Source organism: Salarias fasciatus, chromosome 6 (assembly GCF_902148845.1).
Source record: "Salarias fasciatus chromosome 6, fSalaFa1.1, whole genome shotgun sequence".
In the NCBI taxonomy this organism is placed as follows: domain Eukaryota; kingdom Metazoa; phylum Chordata; class Actinopteri; order Blenniiformes; family Blenniidae; genus Salarias; species Salarias fasciatus.
Window position 1 is genome coordinate 30,496,264 of NC_043750.1, and position 25,811 is coordinate 30,522,074.

Below are 25,811 nucleotides of genomic sequence, written 5' to 3' on the forward strand. Positions count from 1 at the left end.
TCTTGACTTTGTTATTTTTTATTTTTTATTTAACCAGGAGAATCCCGTTGAGATTAAAAACCTCTTTTTCAAGTGAGTCCTGGCCAAGAGGCAGCAAAGTTACAACTGTTACAATAAAAACATCAAACAAAATCCATAACAAATTACATAAAACAATGACAATTTAAAGAGTCCATTTCAAGTGCTTTCAGTCTGGCTTTAAATTTGTTCAATGGGATAAGCTCAGTTAATCTCCAGTTTTTTTGTAATGTATTCCATGTAGTGGGAGCAGAGTGGATGAAAGCTCTTTTTCCCAGTTCTGTTCTGGCAAAAGGAACACAGAGCAACAAATGATCATTTGAACGCAAGCCGTAAGAATCAACACTTCTTTGTGTGATTAATTTACATATGTAGGAGGGCAGTAGACCAAGCATGGCCTTGTAAATAAAAATGTACCGATGTCCCAACGTCCTGGTGGACAAGGGCGGCCATCCCACACGACAATACAAATCACAATGATGAGTCAAAGCTCTACAGTTGGTAATAAACCTCAATGATGCATGATAAACAGTGTCAATCTTCCGAAGACATTGAGCTGAGGCATTCATGTACAGCAGGTCTCCATAATCTAAAACTGTTACTATCAAGCTTTCATTTGAAGTTCCACAGTTCAGACTGTCTCTGCTGTTTTATAAAGAGCAAAAGTGTTGCAGTGAGCCACTTGAGCACCCAGTCAGTCTGCTGTGTCCGGAGGTTGGGTCCTCTGTTCGAGTCTATGATAGTCTGAACTGGTCACACACGGATCCAGCTGACATGGTTCATACTGTCAATGTTCGGTCACATGAGTCAGGCTTATTACGAAATAGTTTAGCAAATTTAGTGAAAATGCGACTTTACGCATGTTTCCATTTGTTATTATTTTGCGGTTACTGAGAGGAGAGTGCGCCATGAGATGATGCCATCAGAGAGCGTCTCTCTGCCACAAAACAAACAACACACTTGCACATTGTTTGCTTCATTTATTAATTCCAGAAATATTTCTGGATCTTTGTCCTCCCAAAAATGTCTCACTTTACCATCCACTGCCATTTTTTTGTGTCCACTGGACAGGCTGGTGGGGCGCTTCATTATTATTCAATATTTAGGATTATTTGCGAGGGGGGCTGCAATGTGTATGTGTGACGTGATATCCGGTCCAGTCATTTTATCTGTTTCTATAGCAAAAAGTCAAACTTTCTTTTTATCTATACACAGAAAAGTCCACCTCCTTTAAGTGTAAAAACTTTTTTGCTAATTTTCTGCCTTTTTCCGAATTTCTAGCTTTTCCATTAATATTTATTTTCACTATTTTTTGGAAAAACCTATAAGAATAGATTGACGTTTTTCTGATCGTAACTAAAGGGGGTCTCCCTGTTTGAAACTCTAAAACATAAAACTCTTTAGAAGACACTTTGCTGAACGAACACTGTTCTGTTTATGTTGTGATTGTCAGAAATATCTGCTGTGAATTTGTTCAAGTTTATTCAGTCATTTGTCGCCATCTACTGGCCAAGGTTGGCATAACACCCTTTTTGTGTATCGTCTCCTGTTGATGACATCATCTTTGGGCGATTTGGGTTTGCGGTGAGCCAGAAGCATGAAGCTCAGCTTTTGATAAGTCTTTCCAGTAAATATAAAGATGTCAAATACCTTCCAGTGTTTCAAGGTAGCTTTGAAGGCATCGTCGGTGAGTTTTAAGTTACAGATATGGACTTTGGAACTCATAAATACTGCATTTGTAACATGAAGATAAGTCATATTGTATTTTATTTGAGCTAAGCTTGTAACTTTCTTTTGTATACATTTTATGTCACATTCTGTATGTGCTGTATTTTATGTTGTAGTTTTACCCTACTTCACTGGACCATAAAGACTTGAACCAAATCAAGTGCCTACGTGGTTTATTGAAGAGGAGTTATCTTGCTGTTTACCTTGGCAAGGCGTTGAGGGAGAACAGTACAGTAAAACGACGTCTTCTGGCCGGCTAATCTTCACACCTGGAAGAGGACAACGTCTGGACCTCACGACTTAATCATCTCAAGTAAGCACTATGTGATCAAGTGAAGATGCAGGCAGAAAAGGCTTCTAACCCAAGATCAGTAAAAACCAGATCTCGTGTCTCCAGTTCATCCAAGAGCTCTAAAAACTCAAGCAGGTTAGCTGCTGCTAATGCACGGGCTGAGGCAGAGGTTGCAAGGACCGAAGTAGCATTCGCTACACAGGAGAATGAACTGAAATTAAAACAAGCAGAATTAGATCTGGAGAAAAAACGTGTGGAAAAAACACTGGATAAAGTTCGGCTTGAAAAACGTGCTGCAGCTACAGCAGCCAGGGCAGACGTGTTGGAGGCAGCAGTACAACAGGAATTTGAACAGGAATTTGATCAGGAATTCAGTGATATTGATGTTCCAATTGATGATTCTAAAAAACGCACTAAAGAATATGTTGAAAAACTGTCCCAAAATAGCGCAGCAGAGCACACAGAGAACGCTCCTGAATTCAAGCCGGATGTCCAGACTCCTGAAGGTGCCCACACTGCTTCTTCGTACCATTCTGTAGCTCGAGACAACCAAACCCGAAATCTGCAGGTACAGAATGAACAGCATGTGCAACAACCACATCGCCTTAACCACGTGCCTTTGAAATCTCACTCGGAGAAGATGTTCATACCAAAGGGCTACAGTGACGCCGCATTTGACAAGCCAGTACATAGTTCCAGTTTTGCTCCCAGTGCCCCAGCCACGTACCTGCAGCAAAGCCCTATGTACACCCAGATTAATGAAAACAGAGCCATGTCAGACCTCGTCAGATTTATGGCCCGACGCGAGCTCATCTCTACTGGGCTTGTGCAGTTCAATGATCGTCCCGAATCCTTCAGAGCGTGGAGAGCCTCCTTTGTGAACTCCATCAGAGACCTCAACCTATCTGCTAGCGAGCAGCTTGACCTCCTTGTGAAGTGGTTAGGCAAAGACTCAGCTGAACATGCTAAGCGCATAAGGACAGTCTATGTGAACCACCCAGAACATGGACTAAGAGCTGTGTGGGATCGACTGTATGAGTGCTATGGCGCATCAGAGGTGATCGAAAGCTCTCTCTTTAAAAGACTAGAGAACTTCCCCAAAGTCCAAAATAAAGATGGCCGCAAGCTGCGAGAATTGGGGGACTTACTGATGGAAATACAGGCTGCAAAGGAGGATGGAGATCTATTTGGACTGAACTACATGGACACACCCCGAGGAATAAATCCTATTGTGCAGAAACTGCCATTTTACCTGCAAGAAAAGTGGCTCACTCAAGGTTTCAACTACAAGCTACAACACGAGGCTCCCTATCCCCCATTCAGCTTCTTTGTGGACTTTGTATGTCAGCAGGCAAGAATGCGTAATGATCCGGGATTCTCACTGGCATCTCCCAACAATGAACTGCTTGGTCCACACAAGCCTATATTCAAGTCTGAAGGCCAGAGGGCAGTAGCTGTTCTCAAGACTGGAGTGTCTTCTCATACATGTCCTATGCCTTCCGAATCTCCATCTGCTGTCAAACAGGACCCGTCCAAACACTGTCTGCTACATAACAAACCCCACCCTCTCTACAAGTGCCGTGGATTTAGAGACAAGCCAATAGAGGAAAGAAAGTCGCTCCTAAAGAAACACGGAGTGTGCTACAAGTGTTGCAAGGCTTTACATTTGGCAAAGAACTGCACTGAAGAGATAACATGCGCTGAGTGTGGAAGCAACACGCACGTAGCAGCCTTACACGCTGGTCCAGCAGTGAAACCCAGCAGCTCAGTGGACCCTGCGCCAGAGGATGGCGGGGAGATCGCTGTCTCAGCCTCCTGCACTGAGGTATGTGGGAAAGACGTCCCAGGGCGGTCCTGTTCAAAGATTTGCCTCGTGAAAGTATATCCAGCCACTAACCCTGAGGCATCAGTCCGTATGTACGCCATATTGGACGACCAAAGTAACCGATCTCTCGTGCGGTCTGAGTTCTTCAGCATTTTCAACGTCTCAGGTTGTCCCTTGCCCTACTATCTGAAAACATGTGCAGGTACAATAGAGACAAAAGGCCGGCAAGCTCGTGACTTTGTGGTGGAGGCCATCGATGGTACTGTTGCACTCACTCTGCCACCATTGGTCGAATGCAACGAAATTCCAAACAATCGTTCAGAAATCCCAACACCTGAGGTTGCCTCCAGCCACGCCCATTTGAAACACCTGTCGAAGCACATTCCCGACCTCGATCCACAGGCTCCCATCCTACTCTTGCTAGGTCGGGACATCATCAGAGTCCACAAAGTACGGAAACAGGTTAACGGCCCACACAACGCCCCTTACGCTCAGAAGCTAGACCTGGGCTGGGTAATCGTGGGCGAAGTTTGCCTTGGAAGTGCACATAAGCCTCCCGTTGTTCACTCCTACTACACCAACGTACTCAAAAATGGACGCCCAACCCTTTTCCAGCCGTGCTCGAACAGCTACATGGTGAAGGAGAAATACTGTGACACTGATTCAAACTCCCTCTCACACAGACACGGTCACACCAATACTTCGGAGAATGACGTGTTCCAAACAACCAAGAATGATGATGCAGAAGCCCCGTCTATGGAGGATCTGCAGTTCCTGAGCATTATGGACCACGAGGTCTACAAGGACAAGGAAAACAGCTGGGTCGCACCTCTGCCCTTCCGAGCCCATCGTCCCCAGCTGCCAGACAATCGAGCTCAAGCCCAAGAACGTCTCAGTTCACTTCAGCGCTCGTTCAAAAGAAAGCCAGAAATGAAAGATCAGTTCGTCACATTCATGGAGAAGATATTCCTCAATGGACATGCAGAGTTAGCTCCAGTACTGAAACCCGAGGAGGAACACTGGTACCTGCCGTGTTTTGGAGTTTACCATCCAAAGAAACCCTCTCAGATCAGGGTAGTTTTTGACTCCAGTGCACAACACAAAGGACTGTCGCTCAATCAAGTGCTATTAACGGGACCGGACCTCAACAACAGCCTTATTGGCGTTCTCCTACGTTTCCAGAAAGACCAAATAGCCTTCTCTGTGGACATACAGCAGATGTTCCACTGCTTCAAAGTCAAGCCTGAAGACCGCAACTTTCTCCGATTCCTTTGGTTCAGAGACAATGACCCAGACAAAGAGGTTGTGGAATATCGCATGAATGTCCATGTGTTTGGAAACAGCCCGTCTCCTGCCGTGGCTACTTACTGTCTCAGGCGTGCGGCTCAAGAAGGTCAAAGCGAGTATGGAGAAGACGCAGAACGGTTCGTGAGTAGAGATTTTTACGTAGACGATGGACTGAAATCTCTCCCTTCAGCAGAACAAGCCATCAGCCTGCTGAAAAGAGCTCAAAAAATGCTCGCTCGCTCAAATCTACGACTGCACAAGCTGGTCTCGAACAACAAAGAAGTTATGGAGGCCTTCCCCTGCGAGGATCGTGCCACAGAACTAAAAGACTTGGATCTGGCTTCTGATGATTTACCAGTCCAACGAAGTCTCGGCTTACACTGGGATTTGGAGTCAGATAGTTTCACTTACCGTGTGGAAGATGAGAAAAAGCCATACACTCGACGAGGAGTCCTCTCAACAGTGAACCGCTTGTACGATCCCCTCGGTTTCGTCTCTCCAGTGACAGTTGAAGGAAAGGCACTCCTTCGCGAACTCTCCACTGTCTCTCCTGATTGGGATGCTCCACTGCCCGCGGAAAAGGAGAAATCGTGGAAAAGTTGGAGAGATTCTCGGTAACGCTTCCTTTTACAGTACGGTAATTACCATGTATTAACATGGTAATTGCAAGGTAAGTACCATGTAATAAGGAGAAGTTACTGTAGAATTACCATGTAATTACAGGGTAACTATGTTGCTAATTACCTAGTACTTTTAGAGTAATCACCAAGCCAATTCCAGGCAAATACCAAGTAACTACCTGGTAGTAAGTATTAATTACTGGGTAATTATAATGTATATAGCAACTATGTCGGTAATTGCCAAGTACTTACTAAGTAATTGCTAAGTAATTACCATGTAATCGTTGGGAAATGTAGACTTTTTACTAGGTATTACTAGGTACTGCTAGGTGTGTACGCTATGTATTTCCCTATTAGTCAAGTGTTTTTTACTACTTACCTGGTAACTTCTTAGTATTTCCCAGTAACTACAACATTTACCTGGTAATTACGGTTGAACTGTAGACTACTGCAAAAGGAAGTGAGGCCTGCTTCCACACTATTACCTGGTAACTACTTATTCATTACCCAGGAACTGCAAAAATACCTACCTGGAAATTACATAGTCATTAAAGTGGATTTGTACTGTAAAAGGAAGTGAGGTCTGTTTCCATGTTATTACATGGTAATTACTCACTTATTACCCAGTAAATAGAAAAATATCTACCTGGAAATTACACAGTTATTAAAGTGGATTTGTACTGTAAAAGGAAGTGAGGTCTGTTTCCATGTTATTACATGGTAATTACTCATTTGTTACCCAGTAAATAGAAAAATATTTACCTGGAAATTACATAGTTATTAAAGTGGATTTGTACTGTAAAAGGAAGCGAGGTCTGTTTCCATGTTATTACATGGTAATTACTCAGTATTTAGCCTGTTACTCGGAAACTTTCACATTACCCCACACACTTATACCAAAAATGCAGCAAACCCCATCAGTGTCTGTGATACAGTGTCTGAACAGCACACTGTGTCTGTCAGGAGATCAGAGTTTCCATCAAAACCACCATCACCAGCTATCAAATTACATTAAGATGAACGCATTATTATTACACTTCCTCACTACGAACACCTCACTGTGACAGACATGCAAAAACAAGAGAGCTGCCAAAGATAAACATTTTAATCAAATGGAGTTCAACTTCTTATAAAACAATTTACAAAACAGTGCACATTTTTAGCAGTCAGGCACTTTTTTTTTTTTTTTAAGAAACAGAACAGATTTCTTTTGCAAAAAACAAAATACAAATAACAGTGATAAACAATCACTATAAATCAACATTAATAAGTACACTGCTCCAGTCTTGTGAATTCACATCATCATGTGTTTTCTGCAGACCCGTCTGGTCTACAGGAACCCTTGATCTCCATCATCCCGAATACCCAGGACCGCCGTCGCCAGGTGTTGTCACGTTGTCCACGTCCAGACTTGTACCTCCCTCGGCGTGATGGAAACGAGGACAGCACAACTGTTCCTTCTTAATGCTCAGGGTTTATTCACTTTAACACCCAAACCCCAAACGTGAGAGCTGAAAACATACAAATATACATATTAATAAACAGAAACTTACACAATAAACAAATATACACATTGCACAAAACACAAATATCTTTAAACCTTCAAACATACACATGAAACCGACATTACAACCGAATCATTCACCCAAGCCTGAACCACAGCCACCCAGCACCAGCTGCAGAGCTCCACACTACCACCACGATAATGATCAGTAAAACACCAAGCAAAAGGAAATATACTCACCTCACTGGCTGCATCACATTGTAAGCCGTTTGTTTTTGCTCTTTTTACATACTTTTTGGAGCGTTTCCTTTCTCTCCACGTTTGTGTGCACCACTTAATGTGGTCCTACCTGGAACGTCTGCAGAGGGTTAGTTCTGCCACTCGGTGATATTTATATTTAATAAATTTCGGTTCTGCCTCGACTGAGAGAAAGCTTATTTATGGCAGAACGTCTGCAAACACTTGGTGATATAGTGTTATTTATATTTAATTAAATTTCGGTTCCTACTCTAATGACAGAAAGCGTGTTTACGGCGGAACGTTCCGGGTAGGACCACATTAAGTGATGCACAGATAAACGCGGAGAGAGAAAATAAGAACAAAAAACTCCGTGAAAAGAGCAAAAACAAACGGCTTACCTCCTTTACAATGTGAAGCAGCCAGTGAGGTGTGTATGTTTCCGTTTTTCTTGGTGTTTTATTGATCATTATCGTGGTGGTAGCCTGGTGGCTCTGCAGCTGGTGCTGGGTGGCTGTGGTTCAGGCTTGGGTGAATGATTCGGTTGTAATGTCGGTTTCATGTGTATGTTTGAAGGTTTAAAGATATTTGTGTTTTGTGCAATGTGTATATTTGTTTATTGTGTAAGTTTCTGTTTATTAATATGTATATTTGTATGTTTTCAGCTCTCACGTTTGGGGTTTGGGTGTTAAAGTGAATAAACCCTGAGCATTAAGAAGGAACAGTTGTGCTGTCCTCGTTTCCATCACGCCGAGGGAGGTACAAGTCTGGACGTGGACAACGTGACAACACCTGGCAACGGCGGTCCTGGGTATTCGGGATGATGGAGATCAAGGGTTCCTGTAGATGGGTCTGCAGAAAACACATGATGTGAATTCACAAGACTGGAGCAGTGCACTTATTAATGTTGATTTATAGTGATTGTTTATCAATGTTTTTTGTATTTTGTTTTTTGCAAAAGAAATCTGTTCTGTTTCTTAAAGAAAAAAGGTGCCTGACTTCTAAAAATGTGCACTGTTTTGTAAATTGTTTTATAAGAAGTTGAACTCCATTTGATTAAAACGTTTATCTTTGGCAGCTCTCTTGTTTTTGCATGTCTGTCACAGTGAGGTGTTCGTAGTGAGGAAATGTAATAATAATGCGTTCATCTTAATGTAATTTGATAGCTGATGATGGTGGTTTTGATGGAAACTCTGATCTCCTGACAGACACAGTGTGCTGTTCAGACACTGTATCACAGACACTGATGGGGTTTGATGCATTTTTGGCGCAAGTGTGTGGAGTAATGTGAAAGTTTCCAAGTAACGGGCTAAATACTGAGTAATTACCATGTAATAACATGGAAACAGACCTCGCTTCCTTTTACAGTACAAATCCACTTTAATAACTATGTAATTTCCAGGTAAATATTTTTCTATTTACTGGGTAACAAATGAGTAATTACCAGGTAATAACATGGAAACAGACCTCGCTTCCTTTTACAGTACAATTCCACTTTAATAACTATGTAATTTCCAGGTAGATATTTTTCTATTTACTGGGTAATAAATGAGTAATTACCATGTAATAACATGGAAACAGACCTCACTTCCTTTTACAGTACAAATCCACTTTAATAACTATGTAATTTCCAGGTAGATATTTTTCTATTTACTGGGTAATAAATGAGTAATTACCATGTAATAACATGGAAACAGACCTCACTTCCTTTTACAGTACAAATCCACTTTAATGACTATGTAATTTCCAGGTAGGTATTTTTGCAGTTCCTGGGTAATGAATAAGTAGTTACCAGGTAATAGTGTGGAAGCAGGCCTCACTTCCTTTTGCAGTAGTCTACAGTTCAACCGTAATTACCAGGTAAATGTTGTAGTTACTGGGTAATACTAAGAAGTTACCAGGTAAGTAGTAAAAAACACTTGACTAATAGGGAAATACATAGCGTACACACCTAGCAGTACCTAGTAATACCTAGTAAAAAGTCGACATTTCCCAACGATTACATGGTAATTACTTAGCAATTACTTAGTAAGTACTTGGCAATTACCGACATAGTTGCTATATACATTATAATTACCCAGTAATTAATACTTACTACCAGGTAGTTACTTGGTATTTGCCTGGAATTGGCTTGGTGATTACTCTAAAAGTACTAGGTAATTAGCAACATAGTTATCCTGTAATTACATGGTAATTCTACAGTAACTTCTCCTTATTACATGGTACTTACCTTGCAATTACCATGTTAATACATGGTAATTACCGTACTGTAAAAGGAAGCGTTACCAGATTCTCTTCAAGAACTCGAACAATTGACAATTCCCCGAGCCTACACTCCCGTGTCCTTGTCTACAGCCAAGCGAGTGGAGCTATGTGTCTTTTCAGATGCATCAGAAAGAGCAGTTGCAGCAGTTGCCTATTTAAGAACTGCAGTACCAGATGGACAATACCACACAGGACTGATTTCAAGTAAAACCAGACTCGCACCTCGCCCAGAGCACACCATCCCTCGTTTGGAGCTATGCGGCGCAGTCATGGCAGTGAATCTGGCAGAAGCTATCATCTCGGAAATGGACACCAAGTTTGATGCAGTTACATTCTACACTGACAGCAGGATTGTACTTGGGTACATCTTTAACGAGAAAAGAAGATTCCACGTCTACGTAAGCAATCGCGTTCTACGCATCAGACGAAGTACAACACCGCAACAGTGGAGGTATGTGCACACACAGCACAATCCGGCAGACATCGCCACCAGATCAGTTCCAGCAGGTCGCCTGAAAGACACTATGTGGTTTACTGGGCCAGAGTTCTTGTGTCAACCTGACAACATGCTGCCTACTGAGCAGACGTTCGAACTCCTACATCCAGAGCAGGATCCTGAAATCCGGCCACAAGTCACCACTTTGTCCACAACGGTGCACAACCATCTCAGCTCACAACGTTTCAGCCGCTTCTCACGTTGGAGCTCACTCGTAAGGGCTATCGGTACCCTCATCCACATCATCCAGTGTTTTAAAAGTGATAAGAGCAATGGACAGTGTCAGAAATGGCATGTTTGCCACTCTGTAACAGTGGATGTTCTAATCCAAAGCGCAATGGTCATCATAAAAACAGCCCAGTACGAAGCCTTTGGAAACGAACTTCAATGTCTCTCACGCAACGCTGAGATTCCTAAGAGCAGTCCACTCTGGTCTTTGGATCCGTTTCTGGACTCGACAAGCCTCCTGAGAGTCGGGGGACGTCTTGCAGCTGCTGACTTAGGACCTAACGAAAAGAGACCACTGATCTTACCTGGACGTCACGACGTAACTACCCTCATTGTGCGTCACTTCCATGAACAGACACGACACCAAGGGCGCCACTTCACCGAGGGTGCTGTCAGATCTGCTGGATACTGGATATTGGGCGGCAAGAGATGTATCAACAAAGTAATCTTTGAATGCATTGTCTGCCGTAAACAGAGGGGAAAATGTGAAGTTCAGAAAATGGCTGACCTGCCACCAGATAGACTCAGCACGGAACCCCCCTTCACTAATGTTGGCATGGACGTGTTCGGTCCTTGGTCTGTGGCTGCACGCCGTACAAGAGGAGGCCACGCCGAAAGCAAGAGATGGGCAGTTCTTTTCACCTGCTTATCTGTCAGAGCTATCCACATCGAAGTAATTGAGTCCATGGATTCTTCAAGCCTGATCAACGCACTCCGGAGATTCCAAGCACTCCGAGGACCTGTGAAACACCTGCGCTCTGACAGAGGGACAAATTTCATTGGAGCTTCTAAAGAGCTGGGAATTCCCTCCATTGCTGATGAAAGAGCAGTAGGAAGATTTCTCTTGGACCAAGGCACCACCTGGACCTTTAATCCCCCGCATTCCTCGCACATGGGAGGTGCCTGGGAGAGGATGATTGGTGTCACACGCCGTATCCTGGATTCGATGTTCATGCAGATGGGCTCTTCCAAACTTACACATGAAGTGCTCATTACCTTATTAGCAGAGGTCACTGCTATCGTGAACAACCGCCCTCTTGTGCCTGTGTCCACTGACCCATCCGACCCTTTCATCCTCACACCTGCATCACTGCTGACTCAGAAGGTAGGCCCTTGTCCTCCTCCGGCTGGGGGATTTGACAACAAGGACTTATACAAGCAACAATGGCGAAGAGTTCAAAGCCTGTCTAACACATTCTGGGACAGGTGGCGGAAGCAGTACCTGGCTACACTTCAGCCACGCAGGAAATGGTTGTCCGACCAACCAAATCTCACAGTTGGCAGTTTGGTACTTCTCAAAGACAGTCAAAGCAAAAGAAATGACTGGCCTCTTGGCATCATCACTGAAGTGTTCCCCAGCAAAGATGGAAGAGTACGCAAGGTCCAGCTGAGAGTCGCTGGAAAGGATGGAACCAGAGTACTTCTCAGACCTGTGAATGAACTGATCTTACTCATTCCTCATGATAAATAAGTGTTAAGCATCAGTGATGTACATGTATGTTGAAACGTTAACAATTGCTGAGGCTAAATTAACATTGAAGTTTTCTGGGTTGATTGCAATTTATTTGGAAGAAAACAATAGTGATACCCCTGGTATCAGACGGGGAGTGTTCTGTTTATGTTGTGATTGTCAGAAATATCTGCTGTGAATTTGTTCAAGTTTATTCAGTCATTTGTCGCCATCTACTGGCCAAGGTTGGCATAACACCCTTTTTGTGTATCGTCTCCTGTTGATGACATCATCTTTGGGCGATTTGGGTTTGCGGTGAGCCAGAAGCATGAAGCTCAGCTTTTGATAAGTCTTTCCAGTAAATATAAAGATGTCAAATACCTTCCAGTGTTTCAAGGTAGCTTTGAAGGCATCGTCGGTGAGTTTTAAGTTACAGATATGGACTTTGGAACTCATAAATACTGCATTTGTAACATGAAGATAAGTCATATTGTATTTTATTTGAGCTAAGCTTGTAACTTTCTTTTGTATACATTTTATGTCACATTCTGTATGTGCTGTATTTTATGTTGTAGTTTTACCCTACTTCACTGGACCATAAAGACTTGAACCAAATCAAGTGCCTACGTGGTTTATTGAAGAGGAGTTATCTTGCTGTTTACCTTGGCAAGGCGTTGAGGGAGAACAGTACAAACACGGTGCGCTCGACATCAGTGGTAGATGGGTCAACACAACTGAGCCAGTGTCAGGTCCAACCAATACCCCTTTCCCACTGGCCAAAAAACCCGTTTAAACCCGCTAAATCATGGCAGTGGGAAAAGGTTTGACCCGGGATTTCGACCCCGGTCGTTGACCCTGCAATCGACCCGGTAAATTCCTGGGTGAGTTTGTAGCGGCTTGTAGTGGGAGGGACACATCCGGGAACTTACATGATGACGTTGACGCAGCGCGGCTAAGTTAGCGCGCTAGTTGTTGTTTCTGGACACAGCGTGAGATTTCCTTCGTCAACATGACCCAGCAATGGCAAGATAGCGAGACCAGAGAGCTTCCCCTGATCCATGGGGAAGAGGAGATTCGTCTACAGGTAACAGGGACTGTTTTCCGCTGCATTGTTTACTTTCGTTTTGCTCCGTCGCGCTGATGATGTCATCAACGTGGGACACCATCAGTGCGGGAAAACGCAGCGACGCGGCTCGCCAGCAGGAGGTGAAACGCGGGTCTGCAGGCGGTGGGAAAGGTGTCTAAGGCGATAGTTAGCGGGTGGCAGACATGGGACGACCCGCTAGTTGCAGTGGGAAAGGGGTACAAGTTACAGACGGACAGGGAACAGCGGGGGGTCAACGTAACCTTACTTCCTCTTAGAGATGTTCCGATACCATTTTTTTTGCCTCCCGATACCGATTCCGGTGCTTTTACTGTGCACTGTAAGAAATTTCACTGTAAAATTACAGTAAATTATTGGTTAATAATTGCATTACTTTCACAGCAATTACCTGTAAATATTTTCACAACAATTTACAGTAATTAATTCACAGCACTTCAGTGTAATTATTCCACAGTAATTTGCAATAAAACAGCAACACTTTACTGTAAATTCGTGGTTGCCATGCCCAAGGAATTACCGTGATATAGCAGTAATTAACTGTGGACTTACTGTAAACTAATGTGAAATAAGTACAGTAAATTGCTGTGAAAATATTTATGTTGAATTACTGTAAAAGTAATGCAATTATTAACCAATAATTTACTGTAAATTTACAATTTAATTATTCATTCTCTACCGCTTCTCTCTTTCGGGGTCGCGGGTGGCTGGAGCCAATTCCAGCTGCTGTGGGCGAAGGCGGGGTCACCCTGGACAGGTCGCCGCTCTGTCGCGACATACAACCATTCACACACACATTCACACCTTGGGGGCAATTTAGGGTGACCAATTAACCTGACATGCATGTTTTTGGACCGTGGGAGAAGCCAGAGAACCCACGCACACACAGGGAGAACATACAAACTCCACACAGAAAGGCCTGAGCCCCGGCTGGTATTTACACCCAGGACCTTTTTGCTGTCAGGCACGAGCACTAACCACTGCACCACCGTGTGGCCCTAATTTAATTATCAGTCTAATATACTGAAAAATCCATGTGTTAATTGTAGTTTTACTGCACCCTCTCACTTTAAGCACAACAAAGAAAACAGAACAAAATGACTTTTTTCACTTTTTATTCCACCTTGCTATAAGAGCAAAGTGCAATATTACATTTAACAGGAAATTTTACAGGGCAAATATGCTTCCAACATATTCAGAACAAGCATACAAGCTCCTTTATAAAATGTATAAAATTTGCAACAGCTGCATGGTCCCAACACCACTCTTTCCTCAATCGACAACGTCCACGCCCATGGCTTCATCAGGTCACCTGAAATAAGCAGATGTATGCTGTCATAAAGATGTGGAATGCTGAACGTGTCACTGAGATGGTGAGGAACTTTAAATGCTCAAAGGAAAAATGATCAGAAACGATCACAATCAGAAGAGATGGAGATAAGACACAGAATTTAGCAAAAACATTTTCAAAACATCAGTCAGCCAGTTACAGTCAGTAGACATATGTAATGAATTTATAATCATTTATAAAATATTCACAGTTTTCACATTTTTCCTACCAATATAAAGTTAAAATCAAAGTAACAATACCTTGTACAATCAAGCAGGGGGTGCTCAGCAGCTCCTGTGTCCTTTGCACATCAGCAGCAGTGGCACATGGCTGTAAAATAGGATCCCTGTATCATACATCTGTTGCAGCAAATTTTATACTTACTTATGCAATCACTACATGCTTATTTATCTTTTTAACAACTTAAATCAGTCCCAAGCATGATGAAGGTTTTGGGGTCTTGGAAGTATGCCATCAGGAGCAGAAGGCCTAAAAGACAAACACCCTGCAAGCCGTTCATGGATCAAGAAATACTTTGAAAAAAAAAAAAAAAAAACAACGCTTGACATTATATTAGCCTAGGTGCTGTTCTACAGAGAATTTCACATGCAAGATGAAAGAGAAACGTAAGCTAACGTTAGCGTGGGTGTTTTGGACCAAATCAAACCAACTTGCTAACATTACCGCGGCCACAGCCTCAAATCAAAATGTGGTGCAAACAGTGACACTCAACGTCCCTTTAGCTCACACAAACAGTTCATCAAGCCAAGTAACCTGTTAATCCTCCGTGTGGTTGTCCCTCGCAGCCTTCGGTGAGGTGGGTGTCACACTCATTTTAAATGTCGATATAGTGAATGCAATGGTGGAAAACAAGGCTAAATTATCTTCTCTTGTTCTCCATGGGGGTGGTATCAAGTCCATATACCAATAGTTAATCATATTTGAAAAAAGCCGCGGCACGTTCCACAATTCAGTGCGGTTCTTGTAATTTGCTGTGTTTTTGCGTGGAGAGTCTTAATACAGTATTTTCCACTGAAATAACACAATAAAATGCTGTGAAATCACAGTAATAATTAAAACAACAAATAATACAATAGTTTACTGTGATGGCACTGTTTTTACAGTAAACTTCTAAATTACAGTGTCATACTGTGAACATTAAAGTTAAATCCTGTAAAGTAATAATACTGCAATTTAGAGTGCAATTTTACAGTTGACTATTGTGAAATCCTGGTAATTTCTTACAGTGTGGGTATCGGCCGATACCGAGTACCGATCTGATACCAGTATATTATAAAATAATACCATGCCTCGCCTGCACGACTGTTACATGATTATCACTGTGGTGAGGCCTGGCTCAGGTTAAACCCTCTAAAACATGAATCAATACAGCAAATTCAAGCCATTTATTTTTAAATAGGACAGTATAAAAAACACCAGTGCCAATACAATTGAACTAAATCATGTAGGAATAATTATTTTCAATAACAAAATGCAGCCCCAATATTTTTAAATTAAAGGGAATTTAAATAGAACAATATAAAACAGTAGTGCAACGACAACTTAAATAAATCTAGAAATATATGTTGTTGCATTTTTAAATTAAAGTGCAGACACAATATTGTAAAATGAAGTTATTTAGATAAAACAGTATAAATAACAGTAGTGCAACAGTAACTTAATAAACAAATCTAGGGTTTTTTTTTTTAATTACGGTGCAAACATAACATAGTAAAATGAACAAGGCATTTAAATAGAACAGTAAAAAAATAGTTCAACAGCAATTTAAAATATTACTTTCCAAAATGTTATAGTCCAAAACCAACCTATGAAGTCACATTCAAAAAATAAAAATCCAAAGAGCAGAAGCCCTACTCTAAATATCGGCAAACGGCTTCTTTAAAGGTGCTGTCGGCAGGATTCCGCATCTCCGCCACCGATTTGACCCATCTAAGATGGCCATTTGAAACCCAGCACAGCCAATCCTGTCCTGTTTTCTCTGACATCACGCCCTTACGCAAGTTAAGCCCCTCCCACAAGAACGTGCGACGAACGCCCCTCGACCAATCACAGTTAGAGCCTCATGGGCTCTTCTGATTGGTCAAAGATACCGGGAGCTGTCGAGATTCCTTTTCAGCTCAGAACAGAAACAGATGGAAATGCTGCACCCTCGCGGTAGTGCAATTATGCTACACTCCTAAAGGATTATCAATGGATACTCTAACATTTAATCCAAAGAAAACACAGAAAAATTAGCATTGACTAGCAAAATCCTGCCTACAGCACCTTTAACAGGCGCTGTACTTCTGTCACGTGATCCATTCTTCTTCTCAAGAACAGCAGCTGCAGCAGTGGAGCGGCAAAGAACTGTGTCAGAGCTAACGACCAGCAGATGGCGGTAGTGCAACCAATGGGACGCAGGCTGCCTTAAAACATTACAGAAGAAGAAGTGTCAGCGCTAACGGAGCTAAAAGGAGCTAACGGAACTGACCAGTAAATAGATAACTAATTTAATTAATTATGTGGTATCAGATCGGTGCCTGGACTCCAGTACTTGCCGATACCGATGCCAGTATTTTCGGCAGTATCGGCGCAATTTCCGATACTGGTATCGGAATTCGAACATCTCTACTTCCTCTTCCAGATGGGGTCCAGGCTTCATGTCTGAGTTGTGTTGGATGTTTTCCTTCATATCAGTGTCCTGTGTGGTGTTGTGCTCCCTGTGTTTCCTCTCAGTGATGCATCGTGACTCCACTGCAGCATGTTTGTGTCCTGAGTCTCTTCCTGCTACTGAGAGAATGTTCCTTCCTGCTGAGTCAGAGTCTGATTGGTTTAATGTCTCTGGTCAGACTCCAGTGGTCTGTCTGCTATGTGATTCATCTGGACATCCGGTCTGATTCCCTGAAGACAACAGCATCACTGAAAATGAACAGCATCAACTCAGCAGCTCCAGAAGCATCTAAAAGAGAAATAGATCTGTCTTTCTTAGCATATGGGTGAATTCATGAAGTCTGAAATAATTCACTAAATGCTTTGGTTTATTCTTCAGGTTTCTTTTTAACTTCACAAATGTAAAAAAAAAAAAAAAAAATCAAACATCAGAGTTCTTCTTCAACTCTGAAACTGAAAACATTTGACGTTATGGTTTGTGTGACAAACAAGTAGCTTGTGATCCACACACTCTCAGCACTTTCAGTTTTCACAAAGCTTTCACTGTGTTTTGCACTCAGCACTTTATAGACCTGCATCAACAGCGCTCTCGTCTTGGTGCAGTGGAGTATCACTAAAGTCATGAAAGATGCTGGACTTTTCTGCTGCGTTCAGTTTTTCCATCTCATGAAATCAAATGACCAAATGCCAAGAAATAACATTTCACAACTGTGCCAGACATGCTCTGCCTCTCGGCGCTGCTCAACGTCACGCCTCAACGTCACGCCTCAACCTGTCAACCTGACTCTGATGTTCCTGATCAACACTTCACTGAGACACAAGATGGTATCGACAACCATCACCACTGTTTGATTACCTTAGTGATCTCCACCTTTCATAAATTCAGGCAGCATCACATAATTAAAGTGCAGATAAGCAGCAGATAAGGTGGTTCAACCAGCAGGACCCAGTCCCCCCCTTGGTTTTCAGCCGCTTCAAACAAAGTTTTGTTCAATAAAGTATCCAAACCAACAGAGAGGCCCCCAGCATGATAGTGTGGTGTCTTCACTTTATTCAGGCACTCAGTGAAAACGAGCCCCGTGGTGGCTGCTGTACATTGGAGGCTGTAAAGTGAATCATTGCCGTTTCTTCTGTTTCAGATGTCATCTCTACTGGTTCATCTGAGTAAAATACAAGAGGCTTGAAGTGTGGTGACTAATTAGACGTCTTATGACTTCTTTAACCAACATTATGAAACAGCTTACAAAACACTTTTTTGCAATATAAAACATGCTGATATTTGCTGTGGACAATCTGGTGAATGCATATTAGGCTGCAATACCACTGTTTATGTAAGCTGTTGATATGGCAACTTGAAAGGTTTTTTTTCAACAATTTTATCAATTACTCAAAGAAATGTTTCCCACACCGAACTTAAACAGACTTGCCTCTCATAGGATTTTGCTTTTACAGTGCTTTAACATTCTCGACGTTTTATGTCCTTTGGAAAGACGTGAAAGGAGATATTCCCTCATTCTTCAGATTGTGGTTTGAACAACAAAAGGTAAAGCATTAAAGCATATTCTTTCTCACTTTCACTTTCTTTACAGATGCTTTTGCATCCATCATACACAAGCGCCAACTTCTGCTGTTAAAACAAAGATAATGGGGAAGTGCAAAAAGCTGTAATGCCAGGGAAATTCCAGCCGACGGCGATGATGCTGGTTTCAAAAAGAGTTGGGTCATTCACAAATGTAGATTTTCATAGTGCAAGTAAACACATAACGCGGCTGGTTTCAGAACATGTTCTGGTCTTGATCACTAGTTTCTACAACCCTGGCTTCACCAGACTCTGATTTTCACATAAGTCATCTGTTCATTTTATTTCATGAGTTAAAGTTTTGCATGAATTGCCCGATCACAGTGTCTCCTTTGTCCACGTCATGTGACAGCCTGGACCAATGACATTTACATCCTGTTTCAAATGTTCACTATGGAGACGTCCTGCTGAACTCACTGAAATCTTCAGAACTGGATTTTGGAACGCTGTGGGAGACTCACGAAAGAAAAATCCATTGTATTTACTACCTATACACAGACACTGTGTGTGTTTCCATCAGAACACTCGAGAACAGCGCCACCAAGTGTATATGAGTGTGTTCAGTAGCTCTCCACTATCCATCTGTATTCGCTTGATGTGCAGGGCAACCAATATAAAGATCCGCCCTCTGACTTTGATGTTTGAGTTTGACAGATAAAATAAATTCATGAAGTGCTGAAACACTGAACCATTAAATACTGCATTCAACAGTGAAATAATTTGAAGATTTATATATATATATATGTATATATACTACGAATTGTTACTATAACCAATTAATTACACAATGAAGTATTTAATTTTTAATAATTACACATTTAAGTAATCATTTAATGGTGCATCTATTTCTTCAATAGTTTATTTATTAATTTATTTCATTTTGGTTTGTTTAGTCCTCCGACTAAAATGATTCTTCGACGGGGTCACTAAACTGTTCATGTATACTGGTCACTGCAGTGGACAGCTGTTCAAAATATTTTTCGGGCATTCCTTTGATGCATGTGTAACAGGTGCGCTGCCCATCGCCCCTCCTACTCCCGCACAGGTGTTTGTCATTTCACTGATTGTGGGTCGGGCTGGATCTCTCTCTCCCCTCCTCTGGGATCACTCATCCGCGGTGACGTTTTGCGGCGTGATCAGCTGAGACGGAGGCATTGGTTGCGCGTGCTGTGAACGTGTCAGTTGTTGTGGTGCACCTTCTTCCTGCAGCTGAAAGGTAGGTGCACAGCTGTACCCAATGACGTATAGAATTACTATAATTCTATACGTCATTGGCTGTACCCCCACCACTTGGCGTGCCATATTGCGCAATCCTGACAGCCCGTTCCCTGCTCCAGGCTGCTGGCCGCTGCTGCTGCGGCTGGATCGCCCCGCTGTTGATTCCCGCGTGCGGGTGATGGTTCCTCGGGGCTGGGCTGCCCCGCTGGAGACTACCGTGGGTGGTTTGTGCGTGTCCTCGTGGTGAGTGCCATTGTCCGTTCTCCCTCCTGGGCGGACACTGTGCGATTTTAGAAATCTGACTGTTGGGGAAATGCTCCCACTGCACGATCGGGTTCGTCACTCGTGCTCTATCTGACCCGACCACATGTGCACTCATACTGTACGACTGCTGTCGGTCAAGATTATTGACAACCACGGCGTCAGTCGGCGTGTGACGGCACGACGTGCTCGAGTGTAAACAACGAAAAACCAAGGTTCCGCGTTCCTATGACAACCACAGCGTGCATGACAACAAGACGGCGAGCAGGCAGCAAGTTGTTGCAGTTGTGTGCGCTGTCTTCTGTGCTGAAACTGAAAAAAAAGAAAAGGATTTGGGTATGTGAATGGCTGAGGAGACGTGGTCGTTATGGGATGTCCATCCTTCATCAGGAGCTTGAGGTAACGTTAATGTAAACTATATATTGTTTTACTGTAGCTATGATAGTTTCACGTTAGCATTAGCATTAGCGTTGAGCCACAGTGAACCAGCCAATGTTGCTTTAAACACTATACTGCCTAGGCAAATTCCTCATCTGTAGCCAATAACGTTATGATGAGTATAGTTAGCTCCACCAGTGTCTTCTGCGCAGGTGCGAACGTAGAATCGTGACGTAACACCACTCACACTGTACGGGCTACAGCGAAAATTTCTGACGTGCCAGAAGTTTGATCGGGAGGTCGCAGCATTATCGTTAGAACGTAGCAGCAATTAATCCTTCCTCGTGAGTGTTCTCACACTGTACGGCTCACGACCTCCCGACCTGACGTCCCGACGCTACGATGTTGCCACCATGACGCAGCGTGGTCTGCGACGGCAAAATCATGGTGAAATCCCCTCGAAATCGCACAGTGTCCCCCCGGACACTCACTTCCCGACTAATAGATAATATGTGCCATAGATTGTACCAAACCTTTCCACGGCCTGACCTGCTGTGACGCTGCAGTGAGATCCTTGCAGAGCGTAATTGGCTGAAACAGCTCTTTGGGCGACACTGCTGTTTTTTGGTTATTGGCTTGATTTTATGTTATTTTGTTTTAAAGGTGCTGGAGGCAGGATTCCGCATCTCCGCCATCTTCCTTAGGGTTACCTAAGCAAGATGGCGATTTGACCCATCTAAGATGGCGATTTGAAACCCAGCACAGCCAATCCTGTCCTGTTTTCTCTGACATCACGCCCTTACGCAAGTTAAGCCTCTCCCACAAGAACCTGTGACAAACGCCCCTCGACCAATCACGGTTAGAGCCTCAGGGGCTCTTCTGATTGGTCAAAGATACCTGGAGCTGTCGAGATTTCGTTTCAGCTCAGAACAGAGAGAACAGAGACAGATGGAAACGCTGCGCCCTCGCGGTAGTGCAATTATGCTACACTCCTAAAGGATTATCAATGGTTCTAACATTTAATCCAAAGAAAACAGAAAAATTTGCATTGACTTGCAAAATCCTGCCTACAGCACCTTTAACCTGCGGGTTCCACCGTTCGATTGATGCTGTTTGGTTTATTGTTGATTTATTGATTATTAGCTACTTGTACTTTGTTTCATTTCATCTGATTTCTGTGTACTGCTTTTGTTTCCTGTGTGTGTGTGTGTATGTGTGCGGGTGTGCCACTTACCAACTGGCATAATACAGTCATTTTATTATATTTCTTTGTGGACAGGTGCAGTGGGCTCCAGACGGCGACCCTCCCACTGGTGGCGGTTTTTTCACTTTTCAGTTCGTGTGTGTGCGGTGACACAGGTGATATTTGTTGATTCCCCTCCCTCAATTTATTTTGTCGTGCAAAGGTACCCAACACAGTCCATCCCCACTCCATTCAGTGCTGTATCTATGTGTGGTGCCCCCACAATATTTTGGAACCTCATTTTAACAATTGTTTAATAAATTCGTTCCTTTAAACTTGAATACTGTCTCATGCCTCTTGGTGATCCGAACCGGTGTAGCCTCTTAGCAGTTTTAGTTTATTTCCTGGGGTGAAATTCCCCAGGTGGCGTTGTCCAGCAACATACATAATATTTATAACCCCTGCTTTGCCACACATTGCTTTATTTTAGCCTCCACAGTGAACAATACATCACTACATGACCACTTCTTCATCTGCGATACGTTTTTTTTTTTGTAAATCAATTGAATAATGTTATTTCACTTTTATTCGATTTCATTTTCTGTTGTTTTATTGTATTTTAATTATATTATTGTTTTAATACTGCAAAATAATTTAAAAGAAACATTTATTTTCTTGCCAAAAGATAAGTAAAATATGGAAGATTCACTAAATTACACATCTTATCTCTTAATTAGGAGATCCTGGTTCTGTCTGATGCCTTTAATAAAATAAATGAGTTCAGTGAGCAGAATGAACAGGAGTTAAAAATCCTGTTTTAATTAATATTTGTTTGACTTTGTGCAGCTTCTGAAGCTTCTATTGACTCGATTATTCTATAAAAACAGTCGTGTTTTCCACACTGTCTTTCAGAAGAGGGAAGCTGGAGGCTCTTTTTTTTGTTATCAGATTAAAAACGTTTGGATCAAAACTCACCGAAACAGAGGAAGAAGATCGATTCCTGACGATCCATCATCGAGTTAAAGATTCAACAACATGGCGAGTTCACAGCAAGACCTGAGGGTCGCAGAAAGGCTGTAAATCCAAAAATCCCCCAAAACACCCAAAACAAGACGAAACCACCCAGAGAGCAGCCTGTTGCCTGTATGCAGAGGAAATATGAGCCTCGGGGAGCATGAAGGGAGGAGTGAGGAAATAGGAAGTAGAACACAAGAGACAGAAAATCAATTGATGGAAAAATGTAATGTGCTCCCTTCTCCTCTCCAGTGAACGTTTAAATCTCTGACTGGAAACTCCAGACAATCCAGGACTGGCTGGGTTTTATTTTGTTAGAATTATTATTTGTTAGTTCTTGGTTGTAAAAACTCAGTGGAGGTAGGAGCTGAGAGCAGGACGAGAGACAAAGAGGAAGAGGAGAAATTAAAGTGAGCAGTTTGAAAACAGCTCAGTCAGAAAAACTATTAAATACGAGAGAGAGAGAGAGAGAGAGAGAGAGAGATTTTGATTTTTAAAAACACTTTTATTTACACAGTTTACAGTGATACAGTGTGTGTCAGACTCTTAAAAACCATTCATACTTTCAAATTAAAAAATGCGCAAAATGAAGTTCATTGTTTTCCAAACAGCACAGAATGTCCTTAAAACACCAGACCTCTTTAAAAGCGTTTAAATCATTTTTTTTGTTTAAAAAAACCGGTATTCGAGCCAGAGTCTGGATTTGACGTTGACCTGCCACACTTCTCTGACGTCCTGTCCTTCTCTGCCCTCCACCTTGTTCCTCCTGCTGACATAAATCGCCATCTTGGCTTCTCCTGAGATAAAATTTAGGAGCTGCTACTTGTTTTTTTCTTTTTGTTTGTCGCCAGCTCCCATGAAAAAAGTTCTCTCATTAAAAGCAACACTAAAAAGACTAAAAACCGCCATTAAAAGAGTGAAGAAGCCTGTGAGCCTCTTGCACTCAGTAAAAATGTGGTAGACAGTCTCTCTCTGATGGCAGAAGGGGCATGTGTTTAAAACAGCAGGGTTGAGGACAGAGATAAAAGCATTGGAGGCGATGGCACCGTGTAAAATCCTCCACTGGAGGTCTCCAGTCCGTTTTCTCAAGGGGGGCTTGTATAAAATCCTCCACTGTGGGCCGGGTCCAGGTCCAGCCTGTCCCAGTCTCTGTGACCACACAGTGGGGGGCCTGTTGCTCAGTCCACCCTTGTGGATGCTCTTCACACAGTTCCTGTAAAATATTTTTTTGTCTGCTTTGTGCAAAGTCTCTCAGGCTGTGTGGTCTTCAGGAGGGGGCCGGACAGATCCCCCAGCTCCAGGCTCAGCAGGACCTCGGGGAAGGGGTCGTCAGCATCCGGGGAGAGTTCTCCTTGGCTGTATCTCCTCAGCAGGCTCCTGTCTCTGGGCGTCAGCACACTCCTCCATTTCTCCAGGAGCTCCTGGGAGACCCGGATGGACTGCATCCCCAGCAGAGAGCCCAGAGCTTGGGCGTCATTCAGGTCCGGCCCCACAGCATCCACAAGCTGACCCACGGTGAGGGTCCCAGACTGGATCAGCCTTCCGGTCAGGCCGGGGGTCGAGGCTCCGCTGATGTCCAGTCTGGATCCGTGGATCAGGGGTTCTTTCAACAGCCAGTGCAGAGAGTCGGCTTTCAGGCACCTTCTGCGTGAAAACAAGGCCCAGCATTTAAATAAACCCTGGTAAAATGGAGGCAGCCCCTTGAGATTTAGAAATTTGGGATCAGTTAAAAACAGAACATTATCCAACCCCAACTTATTGGCCCGCCTCAGGATGCAGCTGGCCACGCCTCTCCACACCAGATCCGCCGGTCCTGTGCAGGAACTGGAGTCTAAAAGTGGCGGTCCGGCTGGCCAAGTGGACCAGGCCCTGGCCCCCCTCCTCTCTGTCTAAAAACAGCACCCCCTGTGGCACCCAGTGCAGACCATCCCAGAAGAAATCAACCATTTTCTTTTGAATTTGAGCCAGGAGACCTGGAGGAGGGTCCGCACTGGTGAGTCGATGCCACAGCTGGGATGCAACCAGGTTGTTTAAAACCAAGACTCTGCCCTGAAGTGACATTTTTAGGAGGAGCCTCCTCCACTTGGAGAGCTTAGCCTCCACCTTTTCCATGACGGTCTCCCAGTTCTTCTGAACAAAATGTTCCTTGCCGACATAAATGCCCAGATATTTGAGGCCCTCCCTCCTCCATGTTAAATTTTGGGGAAGAACTGGGAGACCGCCATGCCACCTGCCGACAGCAAGGGCCTCGCTCTTCCCCCAGTTGACCCTTGCTGCGGATGCCACATTACAATCTTTAATAATATTAACTAAAATATCTACGTGCCCTTGATTCCTTATAAAAACAATAAGATCGTCTGCATAGGCCGATAAAATCATGCTTTCACTAAAACCCGGTAAAAACAGACCCTGCAGACTGGAACGTAGCTTAGAGAGGATGGGCTCCAGGGAGAGCGCATAGAGCATCCCAGACAGAGCACAGCCCTGCCTGACACCTCTACACACCCTAAAAGGAGCACACAGACTGCCGTTGATCTTCAGCACACTCTCAATGTCCCTGTACAGCACCTGGATCTTAGCTATGAAACCAGCGCTGAACCCAAAACTTTCCATGACCCTCCAAAGGAAGTTGTGTTCAACACGATCAAAAGCCTTTTCCTGGTCTACTGAAATCAGACCAGCATCGATGTCCAAAGAACTAGAGACTTCCAAAACATCCCGAATCAGGTGGACGTTGTCCACCATGGACCTGCCGGGGACACAGTAGGTCTGATCACGGTGGATGACCTGCTCCATAGCCCTCCCCAGCCTGGAGGCCAAGACCTTGGACAGGAGTTTGTAATCCACACAGAGCAAGGACACGGGGCGCCAGTTCTTGATGTCCTGCAGGTTCTCCTTCTTGGGGAGCAGAGTGAGAACTGCTCTCCTGCAGGACACTGGCAAGGAACCAGAGGCCAGACACTCATTGTATACGTCCAGGACATCCCTACCCAGGATGTCCCAGAATGCCTTGTAGAACTCGGCGGTGAGCCCGTCGATCCCAGGAGACCTGCCCATTGGTATCGCCTGCAGCGCTGCCCGCAGCTCCTGCATGTCCAGGCAGGCCTCCAGTTGTTCGTTGGTCTT

The 25,811-nt window shown here is 43.5% G+C and overlaps 1 protein-coding gene and 1 long non-coding RNA gene across 2 annotated transcripts in view; one reads left to right on the forward strand and one right to left on the reverse strand.

Moving 5' to 3' along the window:
* LOC115389688 (uncharacterized) overlaps positions 1–22,802 on the reverse strand; it is a 34,580-nt gene extending 11,778 nt beyond the window's left edge. Inside the window, exon 1 of the mRNA XM_030093221.1 lies at positions 22,647–22,802. Within this exon, the coding sequence (XP_029949081.1) occupies positions 22,647–22,686 (40 nt within the window). The 5' untranslated portion in view covers positions 22,687–22,802. The remainder of the gene's footprint in view (positions 1–22,646) is intronic.
* LOC115389700 (uncharacterized) lies at positions 8–25,208 on the forward strand. The gene is made up of 3 exons (XR_003931621.1): positions 8–107; positions 8,430–8,434; positions 25,199–25,208. It is a non-coding gene; the product is annotated as an uncharacterized LOC115389700 (long non-coding RNA).
* The last annotated feature ends 603 nt before the right edge of the window (positions 25,209–25,811 follow it).